Raw genomic sequence first — 27321 nt, 5'->3', positions numbered from 1 at the left:
TCATAAGCTCGGGTACGCCTACCCGCCCTCTCTGCATCCAACTCCCTCCTGGCCTCATCTAGTCGGCCCTCGGCAACAGCCACTCGGTTCCTCAATACATCCTGAACATATCCATGAGCTAACGAAGACTGCCTGTGGGCAGGGTCAAGAGGTGGTGAATCCGGGGCCGCTGAGGGTGCCTCCTCGGTCTGCCTAGGCTCGGAAGTATGGGTCTCTGAGCTGTCATCATCAGGAATCCAAGATAGTGGTGGATGGGTAGGGGCTCTGACCACCGGAAGTGTGGGTAAAGGGATACCAGCATACACTACCATAGATCCAACACGCTCCTCAGCTACTGGGACCTCATCCGGGTCCTCCTCATCTGGAATAGCAATAACCCCTGTCTCTGACTCCTCTGAGGGGTCCTCCTCATCTGAAACAGCAATGACCTCCGTCTCAGGCTCCTCTGAGGGGTCCTCCTCATCCTCCTCCATCTCAGGCTCCTCCTGATCCTCAACATCTAGCAATGCCTCATCATGCTCATGCTCGAACATCTCAGGGTCCTCTATCTCAGGCGCCTACACATTAAACGAGCTAAGTTACTATCATGATACTTATAAGGGTTCCCGTAAGGGTTTTAACTGTCAGCACTACTTTAAGTAGTCCGACCATGAACTTGGCAAGAGTTCTTATTATCTTTGTGAGTTTGTTATTATATCGTCGCATCATCTCTGAGGTTTATAACGCTTAGCTCTGATACCATTTCTGTAACACCCCCAGATCCGGGGTCGGGGATCCGGGTTGTCACGGTCTTTCTTTCCACAATATCACTTCACTTAATTAATAATAAATAACCTCATGCTGTGACCCCATACTAACACACACCACAACCCGTTATAGTCTCAGAGATGAAATTGAAATAAGTACAAGTCTTTGAATCCACAATTTAAAATTATTACAACCCAAAATGATTACTTGATAATTTACAGTTAATTGCCATTATCTGCCACCAGTTATAATTATACATAATTTGATTCTCAAAAGTAGATGGTCTGAACTACAATGGATCTACCTCTGCAGCTATAGCAGCTACAACATCATCGGGAAGACGCGGGGCGCTTCCCACGCGCTTGCACTGGGTCTGCTAGAGTCTGGCCATCTCTCCTAACTGTTGTTGTGTGATGAAGAAATAAAGCAAGAGTGAGCCTTACAGCTCGCAAGATAATATATAGTGATAACAATAATATGAGTATCTAAATGGATACTTACTAGAATCTTTATCGAGTGTAAGATAATTACTTACTAGATATAAGTAAAAACAAGGAATGAAGTCACCAATACTTCACTACACTTATATCATTTATAAAGCTACTTGAACTACCACCGTTCAAAGTATTATAAGTTTTAAGAAAAACATCCCATAGATGAGACCACAAGTTAAGACTTGAATAGATTCAATCTTTGAAATATTATTGAATGAAAAAGTTATGAGATACTTTATTTAGTCCTGATATATATATATCCACATATATATATCTCTAAAACATTTCCTGGAACCTCTGTTATGTAAAGTATGAACAGAGTTTGAAACATCCAATGAATTTTGGAAAGGAAAAGAATTTTGGCATAAACCAGATATCTTGCTGATCAGGCAAAGATACCCATAAGTAACCTTTTCTACTAGTAGATGGACGAATTCCCCACTGGTCATCACCCTGGCCGCATTAGGACCTATGCTGGACTGCCACTCAGCCACTTATGCATTTGATGGACTCCCACTGAGCCACTTACACTATCATGGACGCCCACTGAGCCCATGTTGCTTATGCCGACTCAATAGATGGACTTACTTCCCGAACGTTGGGTAAGTAATCAATTCATTTACCAAAACTGCAACCTTGTTGCGAATATAAAATACACCACAGAGCCGGATCCCTCAGGTTTTAAGCGAGTATTTAAATCCCCTTAAAAAGGAAGATCTTAAATATAAAAATGAGTTTTGGGATCCGCTCTAACTTTTAAAAATCATTTTGAAGACTCGAAAACACTTTATAGAGTGTTTGGAGTAAAGCTGATTTAATGAAGTAAATCAGTCCCCAGAATATTTAGAAAATGACTGAATATTATTAATTAAATAATATTCCCATAAAGAATAATCTTTATAAAAATAATTGAAGTAGAAGTATTAAAATTTATACTTGAAACGAGTATTAAATAACCAAAGATATACTTATATGAAAGTATTATCTTCATTTGAATAATCGAAAATAAGTTTGATTATCGAAACATTATTCTTTAATAAAATACAGAATATATCTCGGCAAATAATCGGAGTCATAGATCCTCAAATGAATATTCAAATAATATTCATTAAATAATATAAACTGAGTCATAAGTCCTCGAATGAATATTCAAATAATATTCAATAAATAATATAAAAGGAGTCATAAGTCCTCGAATAATATTCGAAATAATATTCAATAATAAAATAAAATTAAAGTAATCGAATAACCCTTATTCGATTAATAGTTTTGAAAACTATGACCATATATATATATATATAAGTATATATATATATATATATCCACATATACAAAATCTACTCGGGATCCTCGACTCCCGGTTTTAGAAAATATTTCCACCTTTGGGTCCCTATACTAAGGGTATACGCAAATACCGCTTATCTCTAGCATAGGTATTATGCAACGAATAAGCATTTGAACCAACAGATATATAAATCAAGAATACGAAACAGGCATGCATATATATACCATATCAGCATGCTTCAATATATCGCAACATTTGCTAATTAACCAACATGCATCTATCGCAAGATAATGCATATACATATATTCATCACAACAACAGTATAACGGGTAGAAAACTTGCCTGAGCGACTTGGGGGTGAGAAAGGCTCGGGACGAGTCTGATATCCTATAAACAACAAGTAAGTTGGAATTAAACCAAAATCACTTGTAAATCTATACTTTAACTAACTTAGACTCTAACGCTTGTTTTGCGCTCACTGATTTGCTTAAGTCACTCGGGTACCCGCGGCTCCACCATTTTTAATAATTTAACCTTTACGAGTTTTAAAGCGATTCCTTCGCGAATGTCTTACCAACTGCCTAACACACTTACCATAAATGTTTCATACATTAATTAACCCTTTTTGGTCTTTAACCTACATTTCAAAGTAAGGCGAGGGAAAAAGTTTCGTTCGCGAAACGCCGTTACTTGAAACGGTCGTTTCTCCTAAACCGTGCATCGGAATCGAACGAACTACATATCAAAACGAAGCTCGTAACATGAGCTATCTAAACATGGAAGTGGTCATAATCTAGCAGGGGGTTCTCGGGTCCTAATGCTATGCACAAAAACAGTCCAAAGAAAATCGGACGTTACGACGGCTATGTTTACGCAATTTCCAAATTTTAAACCATACAAAACCAACCACAAACCAACCTCAAATCCAACATACAACCAACATCCATCCTTATCACATCATAACAACCCCAACCAATTCAATTTAATCATTCATACTTATGCCTAAACTTAACTTTAATCATACTTAAGTTCCTTTAAATCAAAACCACAACAATTACCATTCCATTTCACTACCATTCCAAATCCCAAACTCTAAATCATAACAACAAGCTACAATATCAACCCACTAATCAAAATCATCTTACAATATATAGGAATCTAGGGTTTGGAGATGGTATACCTTCCTTGAAGTGGTGGGATGAGCTAGGAAGCCTTAAGAAGTTCGGAGAAGTCTTAAGAATGCTTGGATCTTCAAGAAAAACAAGAAAAAGTTCAAGTTAAAAACTTGAAAACACTATTCATTGTCTTCTTCTTTGATTAAATGAAGAAGATTGAGAAAGAATTAATGGCTTAAACTCATGATATAGTCCTAACTAAGCATGAAGATGATTAGGGAACTATCTTACCAATTTAGGAAGCTTGGATCTTGGATTTTGAAAAATCTTGCCTTTAAAAAGCAAGAAAGCCGAGAGCAATGAAGAACTAAGGCCTTGGTTGCTTTTTGATTTTTGATGAGAATGATTTTTACTTGGCTTGGTTGACTTGTTTTGTATTTGATTTAGTCAATTACCTTCTTGCCCTTGAAATTGTGTGGTTACAAAGCTACCACACCTCCTTCCTTCCCATGTCATGCTTATGTCATCCTCATGATGTCATCCTCCCTTCCTTGTCCTCTTTCTATTGGTTGGATGACATCATTCCCACTAATCCCTTTGATTAACTTCCTAATCGTTTGCCTAATGACCGCTGATCTGTTATACGGTTCGCTTAACTTTCGTTCTCGTTTATCGTTTGAAGGATCATACCCGGGATCTTATTACTTAGGTTCCCTTAACCTTTCCCAATACATTATATTCCTTTTTATGATCCTCTATTATAATCCTTTAATTTAAATCCTTTTTATCCTGTTACCTTATACTCAATTCTCTCCGTATCTTGTGGATTTCCGGGAAAAACCAAAGTGTTCGGAATTGGATTCTGACGATCTTTACATACACTTATATACTTCATAGAGTACTAATAATATCCCAGAATATCCATAACAGAACCCCTACATAGTGTGGCGTGAAAAGTTTTCTCATTCAGCTAAAACACTATTCACAAGGGTTACAAAAAGTTGAAAAATTTTGGGGTTATTACATGTAGTTTCTTGAAAAATAAGACTTGATTATGATATAAAATTTTATGAAGATATTTTAGGCGCTTGAATCGTTTAATTTCGATTTACGGATCAAAAGTAACGACCGTTTTAGTAAAAATAATTTACACGATAAAAACTGCTACGAATTACGAATTTTGAAAATAGAAATGATCGACTTAAGAATATTCAAAAATAATGAAATTTTTACATAGAGTAATAAATAGAGTTTATATAAAATTTCAACTAAAAATATGGATTTTTCAATTTTATAAAAATGTCGGAGCCGAGACCGTGCGAATTAAAACCTTTAAGAATCGCGAGCGGAGCCGAGGGTCGAAATGTAAAAGACGTTAACAGACATAAGGGATTTCGGAAAGAAAGCGAATATGACAAGTATTTGTACTTATTGGAATAATAAGAGTAAAGTGAGTTGCGTGAACGATTAATAAGTATCGCGCATGTACAAGTAACGATAAATACGAACGGAATCTAACGAAATTATAATTGTTTGTAATTATAGATTTCCGGGCGGACCCTAGAGCACCCTTCACTTCAAAGTACCCAGGCAAGTTTATGAACCCGACTCCATATACTGTTGTGTTGTAAAAAGTTGATTTACTGTCTTTCGTACAAATGTCATGTTTTCCATAATAATAACATTACGAGTTTTTATGCATCAATAATGATTGAATTTACGATGTATATATCGTAGAATATTTTAGTACTACCCTAAAGTGATGTATAAATCATAAGACCGAGAGTCGGTCGGAGTTATAAAACAAAAAACCTGGGAATCATCCCGGTGATATTTTCAATGATCAAAAGTCCGTACTTATTTTATTCCAAGGGACTCGATATCTACTTGCGAAGTATTTAATACCTCGAATTTATTTAAAAACAATTTCCAAAGATCGTATTCATTTTAAATAGGGGAAGTATTCTCCAATAATTGTTTATTTCGAACTCGATTACTTATGTCTATTACAGATTACTTTAATTATTTAAACATAAATTAGTTGAGGAATATTATTTCAAATATTCTTTTAAAATATAAGTATTTGAGGTTTAATTATTTAATATTTATTATTTAATTATTAAATGATGTAATATGATTTTAAAATAGTAAGACTTGATTTTAAATATTTTTTGAGTTTCAGAAAATCATTATAATTATTTTAGATAGTCGAAAATATTATCTCGACGTATTTTAAATATTTTGAATATAGTTTCAAAAGAAACTCCCCCTTATTTATTTTTCTGTTGAAAACGATCAACTCACATTATCTTAGAACTTCCTCCGAAAATTCTCGAAAGTACATATATATATAGACATATGAGATGAGTTTTTTCTATCAACAAGCAAAACGCTTGGGGAACTTTGATGTGTTTCGAGTTCTCGAGATATGATAAGATTCTTCAAAGGACAAGGAGGGGTAGACTCCAATATGATGAATACTAGGGAGACTGCCAAAGGTATCGCAGGCGGAGGTACTCTGTGTACTCAGGAATCTATGAAGTGCGTGCATGCCCAAAATGGGACACATAGCCCGAATGCGGAAAAGGTGATAACTGGGATACGAAGGTGTCGTCCTTCTACTAGTAGAAAAGTTTACATAATTTCGTATTATGACTGATCATCATATGCGGTGGCTCCAATGAATGTCCTATATTCTTTCAATTGGAATTGAGATGCAATATCGTAACCCAAACCTAGGTTCTGGGTTTGTCATTAAGGTATTTGCAGACTAATAAGTCAATAAAAGAATTATTTTGAAAGAAGGTTTGTATCACCGAGAAGAACTATTTCTAAACAAACATATTTATGGTATATGAAATCAGTCATAAATTTCTCAGACAGTCTTTTCATACTGTGCTTTATGTAATATATAAGTGATGATGTCAAAGATTACTGAAGATGACAACATCATTAGTGTTCCTGATCAAAGTGTGAAGCAAAGCTAAATGGACATTTGATCTAAGGAGAATAATGAACTGTTACATTTCATAATTTATTAAGCTTGGGGTTAGTCTTGTTAACAGGCAAGAATGTGGGTTAATTAATCTTCTCACAAATTAGGGGAGATTGTTGTGCAAGACATGCCTGTGTCTCAACAAGACTAAGTCATATTGACAACCCTAAGTAAGTTGTATTGTTATCTTAGTTTGTATTTGTACTTATAACATTTTAATTTCTGTAAAAATGCAAAAGAGCAGACTGGAATCTTTTTCCTGAAACAGTATCAAGCCTAAGGATTCAATCTGGAAGAATATCAAGATGATCATGCCTCAGAAGAATTTTGAAGAAGCTTGGAGTTGAATAAATCTGTTTGGATAAAAATACTCTAAGTCAAGATCTCTATAAGTCACAGATTTAGTGTTATAGAGAAGTCATTCGAGAACTCCAAATGACTTATCGAGAAGTCAGAAAAGCTACTAGAGAACTCAGAGAGGTATCGACAAGTCAAGAAGACATGAAGGTTGGAGATATCGACAAGTCATTTCTTCACTAGAGAACTCAGAGTTATCAACAAGTCTACATTCATTAGAGAACTCTGAGTTATCGATAAGTCAAAGTCCACTAGAGAACTCAGAGATATCGATAAGTCAAAATTCACTAGAGAACTCTAAGTTGTCGACAAGTCAAAGTGAAGACATGATGCTGAGAGATCTCGACAAGCCAAAGTTTCATTCGAGAACTCAGAGACTTCTATAAGTCAAATTCACTATAACATTAGAGATCTCAATAAGTCATTATTCTTATCGAGATGTCAAGATCTCTATATGCCTAATTAGAGTTCTCGAGTGAAATTCTCAAAGTACAAAATCACAGACTAGTTCAATATCCAAGATAAACAATCAACAAACAATCCAACCAGCTGGATTGACAAGTCTACAAAAAGCAGCTTGAAGAATGTGCAAGATCAATGGTGAAGATTAACTGACAGAGGAAGATCAAGATAATCATAGGATGCTAAAGATATGCTAAGCCATAAATGGAAAAGTTACTTTTCTATAAATAGAAATGACAAGTGACAGTTTAGTAAAGGTTAATAGCATATCTTATTGTACACTGTGTAACTTAGAAGTTAACTGAGTTATAAAGTCAACACTAGTCTTTTAAGTCAGAAGTAACAATCTAGATAGTATCTTGTAATTCTCTCAAGAAGAAGCTAAGCTCTTTAAACAAAGAGCCTAAAATTTTTGTAGCAAAACAATCTTGATTTTTAATATAAAAATTAAGTGAGTTTTGAAAAGACTGTGTTCTTGTTTATTGCATGTTTATTTACTGTATTAACACATCTTCTTTACATGATTAAATTTACTTTGTTCAACCAAAAACATTCAAGAAAAGCCTAAAATATTAAAAACACATTCACCCCCCATCTGTGTGTTATTTATTTCCTAACACATTCTTGTGTCGGGCATTATAACTCACACTTGTATGCCTATCATGAAACTCAAGGCCCGAAAATAGGTAGGAAATGGCCATCTGTTCCGTAGGATGTTTGGTGCAGTACCCCATGTAGATCGAATAAGCTGCATTGGTTTTCAGTTGTTTTTAGTCCGGCTTATTTACAAGTATGACTTATGTAAGATAATAATGAAGAAATATATATTTGGTCTCCGGTCTAACCTTAAATAAAGGTTACACCCGCGGTAAGACTTAATCACTTTTGGGACTGTAATAATAATCATTTGTGGATTGATACACTCTAGTAATGATTTGTTCGTTTTTAAGACAATATCTTGTAAGTGTGTGTGTGTTGATAAGTAGAGGATAATAAAGGTTTGAGTATTCATTTATTGTTGTACGAAATAAGTATTATACAGGATTCAAGATGGTGTGGCCTCCTAGATCCCTGACCCCGGATTTTGGGGCGCCACAATAGGTCTAGACTATGATGAACTTGGAAAATCTTCAAAGAAATGAGTAATTCAGCATGACCCTAAGGAGAAAGTTGTAAGTCCCCCTAGTACACCTCATATTCTTAAAGAAGCTAAGAAGCCTATATTTAAGAAAGATATTATTGAGCCCTTTGATGAAGATAATCTTTATATTCATCATGAGATGCTTGTTGACGATATTGAGAGCTCAAAGAGATAAAAAGCAAAGAAACTTATGTCTATTGTTAGTGATATTGACGAATCTTGTACTGGACTAGGGTTGTATTTCCAAGAGTAAGAGAAGTAGGAATATAAATGGCAGGATATGAGCTAATGGCTCTATGAAGTTATGCAATAGTTATGGTTCTTCTGGTCACATTACTCATGCTTGTAGAAAGGTTAAAATAGACAATGCTTATGTGCATAACATGCCTAATTTGCCTAAGAATGCTAAGTGTAATAACTCTATTTGCATGCCATGTGTAGTTTCTTTCATGAACACTTAGTACATATCATAATCATGATAAGAATAATCATAAGTAAACTGGTAGATCAAAGACTGTGAGCCCTCATAAAGATAGGTTAGTGGCACCTGTCACCAAGCCCAAAACCAAGTCTGTTGGTGCTTCTACAAGTGACAAGGAATCAATCAATGATAAAGCAAATAATATTAAGCTTGTGAATTCTGATAACTCGGTTTTTTCCCAGGTCTTCTCCTTTCTCACACGCACTGGGACCCAACTTCCGTAGCGGTCGGAGTGTGGTTAACCTGCTAAGTAGGGGTCTTTGTAAAATAGAACCGGAGGGGGGGTTATATCCCGCGGCAAGTCCGGTGTAAGAATAAGAAATGGGCTTCTTGAAGAAGAAGAAGAAGAAGGAAGAAGGAGCTATTCAAAATTTATGTGAGGGTGTGTGTATAGGTGTGTAGCAGTTAAATGTTTTTCAACCCCTAAAACCCTCTTTTTGGGGCCTTTTATAGGTCCCAAGATTTAGGGTTTTTGGGGTTTGTACCTCTTCATCCTGGCCTTTGATCATTCTTGGTTGGTGATAGGCTGGACGGTCCAGATGGGCTGTGTGGTCAGGTGTCCTTTCTCTATCAGAGTTGTCTTGGGATGTTTACCCATGAACGACTGGGATGCAATTGTTCCATTTTGGGTAACATGAGACAGTTGACTCTTTTTTCCTGTGCCACGTGGCACCGGGGACCACCCCGGCTTGGGCCTAGGGTGTTATTTCTTTTGGGCTTCTGTTCTTTTTATCTGGGCCTGATTACTTCTGGCCTGTCATTTGCCTCCCACTCCCTTATGCGGGTTTTCCCGGATGGGGGAGTAGTTGTCTTGGAAAAATTTTCACTCCTTTGATTTGTCCTCTGACTCCGGGATATCGTTGGGTACAAGTCCCCAGGGTGGTGTTTGGGTAGGCCCTTTGGTTCTTGGCCCTTGGAAAAATTTTGTCACTTTTCCTTTGATTTGTGGCCCTTAACCCCGGGGTGTTGTTGGGTACAAGTTCCCGGGGTTGTGTTTGGGTAGGCCTTTTGGTTCTTTGCACTTGGAAAATTTTTGTCACTTTTCCTTTAATTTGTGGCCCCTAATCCCGGGGTGGTGTTGGGTACAAGTCCCCGGGGTTGTGTTTGGGTAGGCCTTTTGGTTCTTGGCACTTGGATATTTTTTATCACTTTTCCTTTAATTTGTGGCCCCTAACCCCGGGGTGTTGTTGGGTACAAGTCCCCGGGGTTGTATTTGTGTAGGCCTGGGTGTAAATGTGACAGGTGGGTAGTGCTTTAGCGCTTTTCCCAGAGTGTCAGGCGGCGGTTGAGCTTCTTGTACGAATATATGTGTAAGTATATGTGTATGCACGAAACGTTGCAGTTTTTCCCCCTTTTTTCTCCTCAAAATCCGTGCCTGTTAAATAATTACAGCAATGTAATCATTAACTGCAGCGGTTATTTTCTGGACGCCCAGGATTGTGCCACGTGTCCTCGATCAACGGACCAGATTGCGAGGCAGTTGAGTTGGTTAACTCTCACTCTGTGCCTATAAATACTCCGCCTTTCTCATTTCTTTTCTCTTTACGCAACTGCAAACACAAAAACTTTTTGCCATTTTTCTCCAAGTCGCATTTGGGAGCTCTTTTGCTTTTTGAAGCCGGTTTATTCTCCTGCTTTCTTGTAAGTTTTCGAACTTGTCTTCGTTCTACTCTTTGTTTCTTTATGATTGTTTAGCGAATACTTGTAGTTTGAGCTTTTAGAATGCATGTGTGCCCAAGTATCTGAATTAGTTTATTTTTGTTGTGTCGAGTTTTGGTGAGTCAAACAGGTTGTTTGTTGTTTAGGTTTATAGCTTTTGTCTGCGAAGAAACAGTTGATGTTTGTAGCGAATCTGGGCTTGTGTTTTGGTATGCACATATGTGCGAATAAAGGTTTTAATCTATGCAAAACTGGGTTTGTTCTTTGCTTTTATGACTGTTCATAACATGTGTTATAGGCGTATATATGTATGTATAGGTTGTATGATGTAATTTGGTGTTTTGATTTTGAGGTTAACTGTTTCTGAGTAGCTTTTGTGTTTCTTTCTTTTCTTTTTCCTTCCCGAAATGGCATAGACTCCGGGGTTATATGGTTAGGAGGGGTAGAAGGAAACAATTAGCTAATCTGAAACATAGACATGACCGTCCCCACTTTGGATTTCCCGAACATTCTTCGAGTGACTCTTCCCCGGAACCAGAAAATATGCCTCCCCGCCGCCAAGCTATAGTTGAGGAGTTGCCTACCTTCCTGTTAAACCCCGGGCAGACTTTGGGTAGGAGAGACGGGTCCTGGATAGATATAGACCATTACTTTGTTCAGACCCGTGAGAATAGTCCTCCCCACGATTATTATTTCAGGGACCTTACTACTGCTTATAGTCTCGGGGGCATAGAACCTTATAATGGGGCCCGTATGGATCAACTTTTCTATAATGCCCCCGGGACTAGGTATGTTCCAGCTCCCCGCCATCCCGGCCTCTCTGAGTATACTTTGAGCAGATAGATGACCTGGTGAAAGCCGTTTTTCACTTCAGGGATGATATGGAGTGGAGGTGGCCCGAGCCTCACGAGAGGGTTTATCACCGCCCTGTTGGCGGTTGGGTAGGAATTCCTTTAGAACATCTGCATAGCATGAGGCCCAACCTTAATCAGTTTACCAAGTCTCTGTGCCGTGATGTGTACGGGATACCCTTCACCCAGCTGGCTCCGAATTCTGTTAAGTGGGTTTCCTGGTTCCTAGCCTGCTGCCATATAAAGAAGTATCTTCCCACGTTTAAGCTTTTTCACTACCTCTTTAAGATGAAAAAGTCCACCTTGCCTCCCCTCTTTGAGTTTACCTTTAATATAGATGGTTGTGGGCTCCCTTCTGATGCCAAAAAGGCTCCCGTCTTTATGTTGAACTCGCTCCGGGGCTGGCACCAGGAGTTCATCTTCGTCCGGGGCTGGGACCTGGAGTTTATGCCTTTGTACAAAACTGCTTTGAAAAATAACAGGTTCCCATCCGAGAGGCTCGGTGGAGATGCCCTGGTGAAGATGTATGACTTTGTGGTTGCTCTTGGTGCCCAGTGGACCCGGAATACCTTTTTAGATAATCAAACATTGTTTAATATTGGTTGTAAGTGTTTTATATTAGTAGTTTTTCCCTTGTACTTTTCTTAATGTATATCTTTGCCCTGTTTCTCTTTATAACTGTTGTTCCTTGTATAGGCTTTCCCTTCCTTAATCCTTTCCATTACGCTATGTCACAACAATTCAAGATTTGGCCGGGAGGTTCAAGAAGATTGGTGGCGCTGTTCACTTGGACTCGGGGAAGAAAGCAGCTGGTGGAGGTAGTGGTTCTCAGACCCGGGATGCTGGTTCCTCTGGAAATAGTGTAAGGCAAAGTGCTCCGGAGGTTACTGCACATGCTGTCCCGGTGCCTGAGGAGGTTGAGGTAGTTGAGCTGGAAGAGGTGGAGGTTGGATCGTTGAACCCTCGTAAGAGGAAGGCTGCAGCGGAGGATGCTGGTGGTTCAGGAACTCCCCAGCGTATGAGGGTTTCTGGGTCGGGTCCTTCTGAGGAGGAGAGCCAGAAGTTGGTGGAGGAGGATGCGCTGAAGAATCTCTTAGCTCGGATGACTTTGGATGATCGCCGGAATGAGATGTTTGACAATTATGCCACCCCTGCTGACTTCGACTGCTATGCCACAGAGGATCTGGATACCTTCCTTGATCATCTTGTCCGGGATGTTTCGGAGGTAATACTGTTCCCTTATCATTTTCTTTCCTGCCCTTGTGTTAGTACTTAGTTGTTTTATTTTCAGGCCAATCCTCGGATCAAAGGCTGTTCCACAATTCTCCACAACTTCCACATAAGGGAGGCCAAGAATAAGGCTGCGCTGAAGGAGCTGACTAAGGAGAAGGAAAGCTTCACCAAGTACCGGGAGGTGAAGGAAAAGGAGTCTCGAGAACATAAGAAAGCTGTTGCTGAGGCGGTGAAGTCTCGAGAGGCTGCGGAGCAGTTGGTTGGATCCCTCCGGGCGGAGGTGGAGAACTTGAAAAGGGAGCTTGCTGCTAGGCCCCGGGCAGAGGAGGTGCTGGAGTCCTTCCAGGGTACCCCTGCTTACTATGAGGAGCTTAATAACAAGATCTTTGAGAAGGTCAACATTTGCTGGGACATTGCTTCTGCTTATTTGGCTAAGAATCCGGGTGGTGACATGGACGGATTCATAGAGTTGTACCTTGCCGAAGAGCTCCGCCGTGAAGAAGCCCGAGCTGCTGAGGCGGGTACTTCTGGGACACAACCGCCTCCTGAAGAGGGCCGCGAGAAGACTCCTCCTCCTCCTGAGAACTGAGGAATAAAGACCCAGGCTTTGTGCCTTGTAATTTTATTTTTCGTAACTTGCAGTTGTTTCAGAATGAGCCCTTGTGGCTTTTAGAGTTTGTTATTTGGTTTCCGTATGACTTTGGTTTGGATTTGTCCCGGGGCTTGGTTTTCCTCGGGAGTGCATGCAAATATATTTCCCTTTCGTATTTGGTTTTGTTTTATTTTGATCGAAATTTTTGTAAGTGCACGTGGTTTGTGTTGCGGTCCCCAGAAGGGGTTTTAAAATTTTAACTGAATAAAATTTTCTACGTACACATGGGTTGTGTAATGGTCCCCGGGAAGGGTTTTAAAATTTTAATGAAATAAAATTTTCAAAGTACACATGGGTTGTGTAATGGTCCCTGGGACGGGTTTTAAAATTTTAATGAAATAAAATTTTCTAAGTACACATGGGTTGTGTAATGGTCCCTGGGAAGGGTTTTAAAATTTTAATGGAATAAAATTTTCTAAGTACACATGGGTTGTGTAATGATCCCTGGGAAGGGTTTTAAAATTTTAATGAAATAAAATTTTCTAAGTACACATGGGTTGTGTAATGGTCCCCGGGAAGGGGTTTTAAAATTTTACTGGAATAAAATTTTCTAAGTACACATGGGTTGTGTAATGGTCCCCGAAAAGGGTTTTAAAATTTTAATGGAATAAAATTTTTTAAGTACACATGGGTTGTGTAATGGTCCCCGGGAAGGGGTTTTAAAATTTTACTGGAATAAAATTTTCTAAGTACACATGGGTTGTGTAATGGTCCCCGGGAAGGGTTTTAAAATTTTAATGGAATAAAATTTTTTAAGTACACATGGGTTGTGTAATGGTCCCCAGGAAGGGTTTTAAAATTTTAATGGAATAAAATTTACTAAGTACACATGGGTTGTGTAATGGTCCCCGGGAAGGGGTTTTAAAATTTTACTGGAATAAAATTTTCTAAATACACATGGGCTGTGTAATGGTCCCCGGGAAGGGTTTTAAAATTTTAATGGAATAAAATTTTCTAAGTATACATGGGTTGTGTAATGGTCCCCGGGAAGGGGTTTTAAAATTTTACTGGAATAAAATTTTCTAAGTACACATGGGTTGTGTAATGGTCCCCGGGAAGGGTTTTAAAATTTTAATGGAATAAAATTTTCTAAGTACACATGGGTTGTGTAATGGTCCCCGGGAAGGGTTTTAAAATTTTAATGGAATAAAATTTTTGAAGTACACATGGGTTGTGTAATTGTCCCCGGGATGGGATTTTAAAATTTTACTGGAATAAAATTTTTTAAGTACACATGGGTTATTTAATGGTCCCCGGGAAGGGTTTTAAAATTTTAATGGAATAAAATTTTCTAAGTACAATTCAAAGTGTATCGCGCGGGAATCGAGCGTTTATATGATTCTTTGAGGGTTGTGTAATGGTCCCCGGGGAAGGGGTTTTAAAATTTTATTGGAATAAAATTTTCTAAGTAATATAGCGACAGTGATCGAATGATAGTAGAATAATCTTGAGCTATGAGGTGCTCAATGTGGGGTTCTTATATAATTCATATTAAAGCAAAAATACATTCTGGGGAAAACGTTGAAAATTACATCCAGCTGTTATAGCCAAAAAGTAGAGGAGATCCCAGAATGTGCGCCCTACCTTTAGTGGTAGAATTTCCTTAGGCGGGCTCCGTGCCAAGTGTTTGGGACTTCGGTTCCCCCGAGGTAGCTTAGCTTGTAAGTTCCTGGTCGAAGCACTTCTTGAACCCTATAGGGGCCTTCCCAGTTGGGTTGGAGTTTTCCCTGATTGGTTGGGTCCGAGGCCTCGGTGTGCCGGAGTACCAAGTCTCCTGCTTCATACTCTCTGATTTTTGCCTTCTTCCCAAAGTAGAGTTTTGTCTTTTCTTTGTAGTCTTCCATCCTTTTTACCGCCTTGTCTCTTACCTCATCCAGGAGCTCCAGGTTGGTCTTAAGTCCTTCAATGTTTGAGATCTCGTCAAAGTTAATGACCCTGTGGGAAGGGGACCCGGTTTCGATTGGTATGCGGGCTTCGGTACCATACGCAAGCTTGAAGGGGGTCTCATTCGTTCCTGTCCTGGGGGTGGTTCTGTAGGACCACAAGACTTTTGGAAGCTCATCAGGCCAAGTCTTTTTGGACTCCTCTAGCCCTTTTTCCAGGCCCTGAAGTATGGTTCTGTTAGTTACTTCGACCTGTCCATTCCCCTGAGGGTGTGCAACCGATGCTCTTTTGTGCTTGATTCCGAGCTCTTTCAGATATGCCTCGAATTCGGACCCGACAAACTGTGGGCCGTTGTCGGAGACGAGAACTATCGGGATCCCAAATCTCTTGACGATTGAATCCATAAACTTGATGCAATCTTGTTGATTGATTATTCTCATAGCCTTGGCTTCTGCCCACTTTGTCATGTAATCGATGGCAACCAAGACGTAGCGGAGGTCACCTCTTGCTCGGGGAAAGGGGCCCATGATGTCTACGCCCCAAACGGCAAACGGGATCGGAGATAATACCGATGCTGGCAGGCTGGGGCTTTGCTTGGGAATGTTGCTGAATTTCTGGCATTGGGGGCATTTCTTAACATAAGCGATGGAGTCAGAGGGAATTGTGGGCCAGTAATACCCTTGTCTGATGACTTTGTAAGCTAGAGCTTTGGCCGCCAGGTGGTCTCCGCAGATGCCTTCATGAACTTCTCAGAGGCAATAATTGGCCTCATCTGGGTCCACGCATTTCAGGGTGGGTGCTGAGAAGGTTCTTCTGTATAACAGGCCATCCTCCAGAAAGAAATGAGCAGCTTTGTGCTTCAAGTACTTGGCCTTGTTCTGGTCTTCCGGGAGCGTCCCATCTCTTAGGTAAGCTATGTAGGGAGTCATCCAATTGTCTGGGCTCCCGATGCACAGGACCTCAGCTCGCTCTGTGCTGGGTACTTTGAGTTCTTCGAAGTATACTAAACTGGCGAGGTCCGAAGTATTATGCACGAGCTTTGATAGCTCATCTGCTTTGGAGTTCTCTTTTCTGTTGATATGGAGTATGGTGATGTCGGGAGTGGCTTCCAAGATACTCCGTACCATTGTCTGGTACTGTGCTAATATTGGATCTTTCACGATATATTCTCCACTGGTTTGCTTGACCACGATTTGAGAATCACTGTAGACGGTCATCCTTGAAATAGCAAGAGATTTTGCCAATTTGAGCCCGGAGATAAGTGCCTCATATTCAGCCTGATTATTCGTTGCCTTGAAAGTAAAAGTTATTGCCTGTTGAATGGTAAAGCCCTCAGGGATGATAAGGATGAGGCCCGCTCCGGATCTTCCGGCCGTGGATGATCCATCAATATAGAGCTTCCAGAATTCCGTTTCTGGGTTATTTCCTTCCGGGACTATCTCTTGGGGGGAGGGTAGATGCTGCTCCGGGAAGGTGCATTCCATGACAAATTTGGCTAAGGCCTGGGCCTTTATCTCCGTGCGTGGCACGAACTTGATGTTAAATTGACTTAATTTAATGGCCCAGTTAACCAACCTTCCGAAGGCATCTGGCTTGTGGATGATTTTCCTGAGCTGCTGGTCTGTGACCACTCTGATCTCTCGGCCTTGGAAGTATTGTCTCAGCTTCCTGCTGGAGTGTACAAGTGCCAAGGAGAATTTTTCCAAGTTTGGGTACCAAGTCTTGGCGTGCTTGAGGACTTGGCTGACATAGTAGATGGGGTTCTGCATTCCTCCTTCCTCCCGGACCAGTGCCGAAGAGACAGCCTTAAGGTCAGCGGCAATGTAGAGAGATAAAAGCTCTCCGGGCTCGGCTTTGGAAAGCACCGGGGGGTTCATAAGGTGTTTCTTGATTTCTTCGAAAGCTGTGTGACATTCTGGGGTCCAATCCACTAACTTCTTGTTCCGGGCGCCTTTTAGAAACTCGAAGAATGGGAGGCATCTTTCCGCCAACTTCGGGATGAACCTTCGCAGGGCTGCTTGGCATCCTGCCAACTTCTGGATGTCTTTCTGGGTGTGAGGTATCTTCATTTATATTATGGCATTGATTTTCTCCGGGTTTGCTTCTATTCCTCTTTCGCTGACCAAGAATCCCAGGAATTTGCCTGAAGGTACCCCGAATGCACATTTTTCCGGATTCAGCTTCATGTTGTATCTTCTCAGGTTGTCAAAACACTCCTTGAGGCCTTTTATGTGATCTGGGATTGTGAGCGACTTGGAGATCATATCGTCTACATAAGATTCCATGTTCCTCCCTAACTGGCTTTTGAAAATTGTGTTCATCATTTTCTGGTAGGTGGCTCCGGCATTGATGAGCCTGAAAGGCATCATGATGAAGGCATAAACTGCCCTATGAGTGATGAAGGCTGTTTTGGCGATGTCTTCGGGATTCATGCGGACCTGGTTATATCCCGAAAAGGCATCCATAAAGCTGAGCATGGTGTGGCCCAAAGTTGCATCGATCAGCTGGTCAATGTTCGGGATGGGATAGGACTCTTTGGGACATGCGGCGTTGAGACTCGTGTAGTCGACACACATTCTCCACTTTCCATTCGGTTTCTTGACTAGCACTACATTGGCGAGCCAATCAGGGTATTTGATTTCACAGATGATATCGGCCCTGAGTAGCTTCTCTATTTCTTCGTCTATTGCTTGTTGTCTTTCGGGGGCAAAGTTTCTCCTTTTCTGTTTGATCGGTCTTTTCTTCGGGTCTACGTCCAGACTATGCATTGCCACGGACTGATCGACCCCGGGCATATCTTTCGGTGCCCATGTGAATATGTCCGCATATTCTCTTAACAGCGAGATGAGCTCTACCTGGAAGGATGTCTCTAATCCTTTACCAATTTTCAGTTTCCGGGTGGGTTCCCGGGGTCCAATTCTATCTCCACCGTCTGGGTAGCAGGTTCTACCTTGGTTTTATCTCTGATTTGTACAAATTTCTGTATCCGGGCGTCGGCGTTGGTTACGCTGTATCCCTAATCCTCTATCATGTTGACGTCCAACTTTAGCCTTTTGCTGAAATGTTCACGATGCTTCTTGCGGGTTTGGCCTTTGGGTAAGGCCATTGCCTTCTTTCTGTTTTCTGGATCAGTTTCGGCCATGACCAGCGCCTGTCCGTAGCATCTTCCCGAAGTGCCCCGGTCCCCCCTGAGTTCTCCGATGCCTCCCGGGGTGGGAAACTTCAGCTTAAGGTGAATTGTAGACGGGATGGCCCGAAGCTTGGTGATGGTAGGTCTTCCCAGAATCATGTTATAAGAGGATGCAACACTTATCACGTAGAACTTCATGATATGAGATACCTGTCGGGGTGGGTACCAAAGACCATAGGGAGGTATATTACCCCGCGGATCGGGATCATATTGTTCTCGAATCCATAGAGAGGGTCTTCGAGGCATGGTTCCATGCGGAAATGTCCTAACTTCATCCTGTTAAGGGCATGCTCGAAAATAATTTTAGATGAGGAACCATTATCAACAAAAATTCTTTGTACCTCATTATTGGCGATGTCGAGAGTCACGACCAGGGCTTGGTTGTGGTTGGGATCCAGGCCTTTATAATCTTCATTGGAGAAATATATGCGCTCCTCTTCAGCAGGCTGGATCATCAAGACATCACTGCCCTCATCTGGACTCTGGGGTGGGGAGGAGGTTCCCCCAAAAATCATGTTGACCACATATTTCCCGCCACCAGAGGGCTTATCTCTGTCATCAAGTCTTCTTTGTAGGTATTGGTTCATGTTGCCCTTTTTGATTTGATCTTTAATGAACATTTTGAAAGAGAAGCAGTTCTCCATGGTGTGGCCGTGATCTTCGTGGTACCCGCAATGCTTGTCTCGGGCCCTGTTCCCAGGGGGTGCCAACAGCGGCTTCGGGGGGTAATAAAAGGGCTTTCCCTTGACTTCCCTCAAGATGTCGGTCTGGGGCCGGTTGAGTGGAGTCCATTCGGGCTCTGGTTTTGGTTCCCTCTTAGGCTTGGGCTTCCTTTCAATCTTCTGGGGTCTGGAGTAGTCGTCCTAGGGTGGGGTCCCCCTGGATTGCTGCACATAATTGGTTTGTCTGTCTGTCATGTGTCTCTTTTCTTTTCCGTCGGTGTGGCGGTATTCCGGGGACTCATCATCATCCTGGATCCTCCTGTTCATCTTCATTGAGGTGAGGAAGTCATTTTCTTTGATAAACTTGGACGCCATCGCATAGGTCGAAGCAAGGCTTTGGGGCTCCCTATGGATTAGGTCCTTCACGTAGCCTTCACATGACACCGGGTGGAGATTATGCCGGAAAATATTCACGGCTTCCTTCTCTTCAAGGTTGGAGATCTGGTTGACTGATTCTTGAAATCTTTTGATGAACTCTGGCAGAGTTTCTCTGTTTCTTTGTTGAATGGTTTCCATGTGGCATATTTGGAGCTCGTTCATACGGTTCGCCCTGAACCTCTTGAGAAATATCTCCCGGAAGTCATTCCAAGAGTCGATGCTCCGGGAGAAGATTCGATTGAACCATTTATGTGCCCCACCCTTTAGTGTTGAGGCAAAGAAACGACATTTGGTGAGGTCATTGTAGTCGTTGTTCGAGATCTATTCAAAGTAGTTGAGATGTTCTTCAGGGTCGGCAAGCCCGTCAAACGAGTCGAAGTTGAAGTGCTTGAGTGTTGGTTCCCTGGGGGTGGATTCCAGCTTTCTGGTGAAGGGAGTGGCCACCGCCCCAACTTCCACATCTCCTTCCTCTTTTCTTTTGAGATCCCGGAGAACCCGGGCCATTTACTCCTGCTTAGATTCCTTTTCAGGTTCAGAATCCGAAGAGACATGGATCTGGCGTGCCTTCTTCTTTAGTTTGGCTTCCTCCGCTTGGACTCTTTTTTCAATGTTGGCTTTGGCCTTGGCCTTTTCCTCCTTTCAGATGCGTTCCCGAAGCGTGGCCCTCTTGATCTCGTCTCGTGCGTCCTCTGACGGCCTATTAGTTTTTCCAATTTGATCCAAGACCGAGCCTCTGGATTCTTTCGAGTGCTCTTCCTAGTCCCCAGGACGGGTTTCAGGAGCCTTGTTCTTTTCTTTCCACAGGTCCGTAGCCGCTTGAATCTGCTCCGGGGTCATATTTCCCCAAGGGTTTGTAGAGGTTTCAGCATACTTGTGGGCTGCTTTCTTTATGGTTAGCCACTGGTCTCCGGGCTGAAGCTGAGATGAAACACGAGCCGTGGGGGGCTCTTCATCTATATCTTCCATCTCGCCATCCCTGGGCGGGGCAACGGTGGGCTGAATGGTTCCGGAGATCGAGGTTTTGCTTTTTCGCGTGGTCATTAGTTTCAGAACAGATTATGGGTGATGGTGCCAGGATGTGTGACTGTTATGGAGGAAAAAATAAGGAAAGTAAGCTGTAAAGAGAGTGAGGGTTTTTGTTCTTACCAGAGAGAAGGTTTCTTTGGTTTTGTAGTTGTGTAATGTAGCTGGAGATGACACCACATCACCGGAGGTTCACCCCTCCTTCTAGCGCCAATGATAACTCGGTTTCTTCCCAGGTCTTCTCTTTTCTCACATGCGCTGGGACCCAACTTCCTTAGCGGCCGGAATGTGGTTAACCTGCTAAGTAGGGGTCTCTGCAAAATAGAATCGGAGGGGAGGTTATATCCCGCGGCAACTCCGGTGTGAGAATAAGAAATGGGCTTTCTTGAAGAAGAAGAAGAGGGAAGAAGGAGCTATTCAAAATATATGTGAGGTTGTGTGTATAGTTGTGTAGCAGTCAAATGTTTTTCAACCCCTAAAACCCTCTTTTTGAGGCCTTTTATAGGTCCCAAGATTTAGGGTTTTTGGGGTTTGTACCTCTTCATCCTGGCCTTTGATCTTTCTTGGTTGGTGATAGGCTGGACGGTCCAGATGGGTTGTGTGGTCAGGTGTCCTTTCTCCATCAGAGTTGTCTTGGGATGTTTACCCATGAACGGCTGGGATGCAATTGTTCCATTTTGGGTAACATGAGACAGTTGACTCTTTTGTCCTGTGCCACGTGGCACCGGGGACCACCCCGGCTTGGGCCTGGGATGTTATCTCTTTTGGGCTTCTATTCTTTTTATCTGGGCCTGATTACTTCTGGCTTATCAAATTCAATTAAGAAAAATGCTAAATATTCAAATGCTTCTAATTCTGCTGGACCCAACTTAGTTTAGGTACCAAAGAAAATGTAATCCCCTTTGTTTTCAGGGCATTAAGAAGAAGAAGAAGGTCATGTGGATTTTGGACAGTTGATGTTCAAGGCATATGACTGAAGATAGAGCCTTACTATCAAAGGTGGTTGAGAAAGCTGGCCCAGTGGTTACTTTAAGAGATGACAACAACGGTTATACAACGGGATATGGCTGTTTGGAAATTGGTAATATCATCATTGATGAAATCTCTCTAGTTGAAGGTCTTATGCACAATCTCCTCGGTATCAGTCAGTTTTGTGATAAAGGATGTGAGGTCTTTTTTTAGAAGGAGAAGTGCTTGATCTCTTGTCAAAAAAATGAGAAGCTTACTCTCAATGGAGCGAGAAAGGGTGATTTGTTCGTAGCTGACTGGAATTTTTCTGAAGATGGTCAAGTAATGTGTTTCTACAGTAAGCTTCTCCATATGAAAGTTGGTCATGGGATAAGAAGCTCTCCCACTTAAATTTCAAGACCATGAATTCTTTGGTTAAGAGGGAATTGGTGAGATGTTTTCCTGAGATGGAATTTAGTCCTGATGGACTTTGTGAAGCATGTGAGAAAGGAAAGTCAAAAAGAGCAGTACACAAGAAGAAGACAATGACTGATATCCCTGAACCACTATAACTCCTTCACATGGATTTGTTTGGCCCAGTCAACGTCATGTCAATGTCAAGGAAAAAATATGGCTTAGTGATTGTTGATGAATATTTCAGATACACATGGGTGTTATTCATACATTCAAAGGATGAAACAACTGATATGATTATTGATCACATCAAGAAAATTGAGTTAAAAGATGGAGTGCCTGTTTATACTATCAGATCAGATAATGGAACAGAATTCAGAAATGTAAAGTTGAATGAATTCTGTACTGAGAAGGGCATCTCAAGATATGTTTCAGCACCAAGAACACAACAAAAAAATGGTGTAGTTGAGAGGAAGAATTGAATATTAGTTGAAGTTGCAAGGACTATGCTTGACGAAGCTAATCTTCCTACCTACTTTTGGGATGAAGTAGTTAACACTGCATGTTATACTCAAAATAGAACCTTGATTAAGAAGATATATGAGAACACCCTTTATGAGTTAATGGCCAACAAGAAACCATCAGTGAAATACTTTCACGTGCTTGGAGGAAAGTACTTTGTGCCTAAGGATGATGAGCATCTTGGCAAGTTTGATGCTAAGGCTGGAGAAAGTATCTTTCTGGGCTATTCTCTGGAGTCAAAAGCATATAGGGTATATATGATTAGTGATCAAAAGGTTGTGGAAATCCTTAATGTAACTTTTGATGACGTTAAGCTCCCAAGTATTTAGAAGGAAGATAGTTCTGATAATTTTGATGTTGAAGATCTTTCTGATAATAATGATGAACTTGAGGTTATTTCAGATAACAATGACAATGACAATGATCTTGGTAATGATCATAATTCTGATTCAGATTCAGATGATCCAGATGATAGTGTTGACAATGGAAATACAGGATAGCAGAGTCACACTATCTTTGAGACAAGTCCACAAGTTTCAGATTCTGGAGATCAAGTTGGAAATAACTCATGGGGAGCAGAACAAGAAATAGAACAAAGATCCTCTAGTCAAACTCATCATAATGCTGAAAATGCTAAGTTATCTAGAGCTAATTTGTCTAAAGCTGCAAAATATAGTAAATCCCATCTTGTTGATCAAATTATTGGTGATGTAGAGGCAAGAGTTCAGACTAGAAGAGCTATTGTGAATGAATGTCTATATTCTGGGTTTCTTTCTCAAATATAACCAAAGAAAGTAGATGAAGCTCTTGGAGATCCAGATTTGATGATTGTTATGCAAGATGAGCTCAATCAGTTTAAAAGACAGAATGTGTGAAAGCTTGTACACAGGCCTAAAGATAAATATGTGATTGTCCCTAAGTGGGTTTATAGAAATAAGCTTGATGAAGACATAATTATTATAAAGAACAAGGCAAGACTTGTTGCTAAGGGATATTCTCAAGAAGAAGGGACTGACTATGATGAAACCTTCACACCAGTTGCTAGACTTGAAGCCATCATAATGTTTTTAGTATTTGCAGCATATTCAAACTTTAAGGTACATCAGATGGACGTGAAAAGTGCCATCCTGAATGGTGAGCTTGAAGAAGAGGTCTATGTGGAGTAACCTCCTGGTTTCATAGATCCTGAATTTGAATATTTTTGTCTACCTTTTTTTCAAAGCTCTTTGTGGTCTTAAGCAAGCACCAAGAATATGGTATGACACTCTCTCAGAATTTCTTCTTGAAAAAGGTTTCACTAGAGGTGTCATAGATAAGACTATATTTCATAAAACACATAAAAATGATATCATACTTGTGCAAGTCTATGTTGATGACATTATTGTTAGTCCCAAAATATCATAGAAGGGGGGTTGAATATGATACCTACAATCTTTTTCGATTCATTTTAAGTTCTTTGTTAAAAGTACGGAATCAAAAACAATACAAAAAAATTTGAGGAATATATTGTTTTATTAATATAAACCTTGAGGTTGCTACAATCTAATGAAAGTATTGATTAGCTACAATAAATTCAGGAACATAACATTCTGTTTACAAGGATAATAAATTCAAGCTTTAATGGAGCTCTCGTAAACTGTCTGTGTTTGCTGAAGAAGATAACTAACTGAATTGAATTACATTCACTTCAGTTTTGTAGTCTTTCAAAATTAAATGAACAGCTGGCCAATTCATGTCCACACAAATCATTTAACTTTGCTGCATTTAACTCAGTGAACAACACCTTCTGTGGCGACAAAGTTCCTCTGTATAGCCTCTGTGGCGACACCTCTGTGGCGACAGAATCACCTGTATAGCCTCTATGGCGACAGGTCTGTGGCGACACCTTCTCCTGTATGGTCTCTGTGGCGACAGATCTGTGGCGACAGTTTGTCTTATAATACTCTGTGATGACAAGCTCTGTGGTGACACCTTCTCCTGTATAACCTCTGTGGCGACACACACTTTCCCTGTATTGCCTTAAGCAATTTGTTCTAACACCTTCTGTGGCGACAGGGGCTTCTGTGGCGATAGAGGTGCCTTAGAGAAAATCCTCTGTGGTTACTTCTCCTGTGGCGACAGGGGTTCCTTAGTGTCTTTATTTAGAATATTTTTGGTTCTTTGTCAAGTCACTCTTCAGTGTATCATTCATTTTTCTTCTGTTAATTGAATCAAAATACTTCCTTGAAATGCTGATGTTTGGTGCACTGGTCTGGTTCACAAATAACTAGCCTTGAGAGGATCCTGACTCAATTTGTCTTATGATTCTGAGTTGATACATACTGATGTTTATCCACTGCTTCTTTCACTGAACCCTTGATTTGTAACACTTAAATTCAATACATGCAGCTGATACTTAAAGCCTCTTGATGTCTTATTCTTCATGGCTGTTTGAACAAAGTAATGAACTTCTTCCCATGATCTGTAGGAGAGCTTAATGAATCAATCACATCATTTGGTTCTTTGTGTTTATCCTGTCTTCATCTGAAGGGTTCCTGTGCTTCACAGTTTAATAAATTTTATCTATTTCTGTTTTCATGATGAGTTATAAATCCTCGATTACATGTTACATTACATTATGCTTTACAATCTCCCCCTATTTGATTGTTAGAGTTCGACAAGCAAATCCTTAAGGATAACTCAACTGATAATAAGAAAAAGTACGAACTATAAAAATAGATAAAGATATTAAATACATTCTGGATTACATATTCATTTCCAGATTTCTTACAATACAAATTACAAAGAAGTGTTCCTCTAGCCTGAATATATACTCTATATCTTCTTTGTCTTTGACTTCTTCTTCTTCCTGCTTCCTTCTTCTTCTTGAGGCTGAACAGATTTTCTCTTAGAGACTTTCTTCTGAGGACCTGAAGGTTTTGGAGGAGACTCTTTCAGCTCATTCAATCTAGCTTGTACACAATCACGAGCTTCTATTTCAAGTGCATTGACTGGAGGTGGATTGTTTAGCTCATGAAGCATTATCTCAAGATACTTGACTTTAGAGCATTTAGGAACCAGATCAAACAGTAGAGAAGATTTTATGGACATTACGAAGACTGTTATCCTTTTTGGATGTCCTCTTACTCTACTGGTGTCATTGATCGATTCTTCTTCCGTTACTTCGTCAAAAATCTTTATGGTAGGGATCAAAGCAACCTTGTCATCTTTACAGGTAGACAATTTGACATCCGTCAAGGCTTGCTGAATTGAGCTTGATTCACTTGTCCTGAAGTCTTTGATTCTGATTCTGCATTTGTTGATTCTAAAGACTAACTCTCCTTCACTGTCAATGCTGATTATGGGTTCAGTGTCTTTGAGAAGACCAATTTCTGCTTCTCCATTAATGAACACCATCTCATGATATTCTCTTCTGATTGCCCTCATATCCTTCTCTGTGTCTCTGATCATCTTGTCATTGAGCCTATAAGCGTACAGAACTTCAATGGCTTTGACATCTGCTTCAGATCTCTTAACACCTGTAGCTGTCAGTTTAGCTCTTTTGCTCCTTAGTTGACTTTCTAGAAAGGTAAACTGTACCGAATGGTTCTTATGTGTTGGTCAGACATGGTGATATTCTGCAATCTACCACCCGCAACAAGTTTGATCACAAATGGATACATAAATGCTTGAGGAGATACATCATCATCATTCTCCAAAGTCTGTCTCTGAAGTATTCATTTTCATTCGTTTTCAACCATGGGATCTTTGAGGCTAAGACAAACAGTTCAACAATATTCAACTTCTTCAGTATACTTGTAGACACTTTCATCTGTAGACCATCTATGTGATTGATAGCAATCTTCCATTCATTCTTCATAATGTTCACAGTAGTTTCGGTAATTACTTTGCTGAACTGATCATAGAACTCATGGATGTTTATATATATCTCTCTGTAGTGCTCCACAGTTCTCAACCGATTAAAGTTTCCAGGGTCTGAATAGTGATATGTTTCTAGTTTGTCCATTTTCTTCTTTGTTTTTTCCCATTTACTTCCTTTCCTGTTAGCTTGAAGATATGCTTCTCTCTCCTCTATGTTCCTTTTCCTTTGAATAGCTCTTTGAATTCTTGCTCTGGATCTTTCTATTTCTTCTTGAATTTCCAAATAAGAGCGATTTATTTTCTCTGTGATTCCATAGGATAGACAGTCATCCGAGAAAGCATCTTCATCTTCAAATTCTTCATCCTCTGTGATGATCATTCTTTCTTCCGTAGCCACTTTTCAAATCTTGGCTCACACCCTATCGGAACATCACTTTCATCTATCTCACCTTCTTCTAATTCTTCTTCAGAAAATAAGGGTGTCGGAGCATATATCTGAGACAGCATATTTCTCTGAGTTGTAATGATTCTGCTCAGATGCCCTGATTGCTCCCCCTGAGATGTTGCGCTTTCTTTAGAGAATCTTTCCTTTAGGAGCACCCTTTCATCAATTCTCTCCTCTAACTCTTCCTTTATCTCTTCTTCAAATACATCATACGTACCAGTGGTCTGAAAGGCATCTTGAAGTAGATTAATAGCAGTGTCCACTTTTTCTTGTTCTACTACCCTTTTCTCCCCCTCAGCTGGGTTATCCTTCGGAGCTGGTGTTGATTGAGCATGTAAGGTCGAGACAGGGATCTCAAGAGAAGCAGGCGGTTGCTTACGAACTGAGGTCTTTGGCCTAGTACTGGCAAGAGCTGCTTCAGATGAGACCGGGATAGGCGTCTACTTGCTAACTGAGATCTTT

The 27321-nt window shown here is 40.5% G+C and overlaps 1 protein-coding gene across 1 annotated transcript; it reads right to left on the bottom strand.

Annotated features, from left to right (window-relative positions):
* Positions 1-16105: 16105 nt before the first annotated feature.
* LOC141690693 (uncharacterized) lies at positions 16106-17425 on the bottom strand. Its single transcript, XM_074495469.1, has one exon. The coding sequence runs from the start codon at positions 17423-17425 to the stop codon at positions 16106-16108; it is 1320 nt and encodes a 439-aa protein (XP_074351570.1).
* Between the last annotated feature and the right edge of the window lie 9896 nt (positions 17426-27321).

This window comes from Apium graveolens, chromosome 10 (assembly GCF_009905375.1).
Source record: "Apium graveolens cultivar Ventura chromosome 10, ASM990537v1, whole genome shotgun sequence".
In the NCBI taxonomy this organism is placed as follows: Eukaryota; Viridiplantae; Streptophyta; class Magnoliopsida; order Apiales; family Apiaceae; genus Apium; species Apium graveolens.
This window is presented reverse-complemented; position numbering and strand designations above follow the sequence as displayed.

Coding starts and splice junctions, on each gene's coding strand:
- LOC141690693 (XM_074495469.1), bottom strand. CDS start 17,425: ATGAAGATACCTCACACCCAGAAAGACATCCAGAAGTTGGCAGGATGC.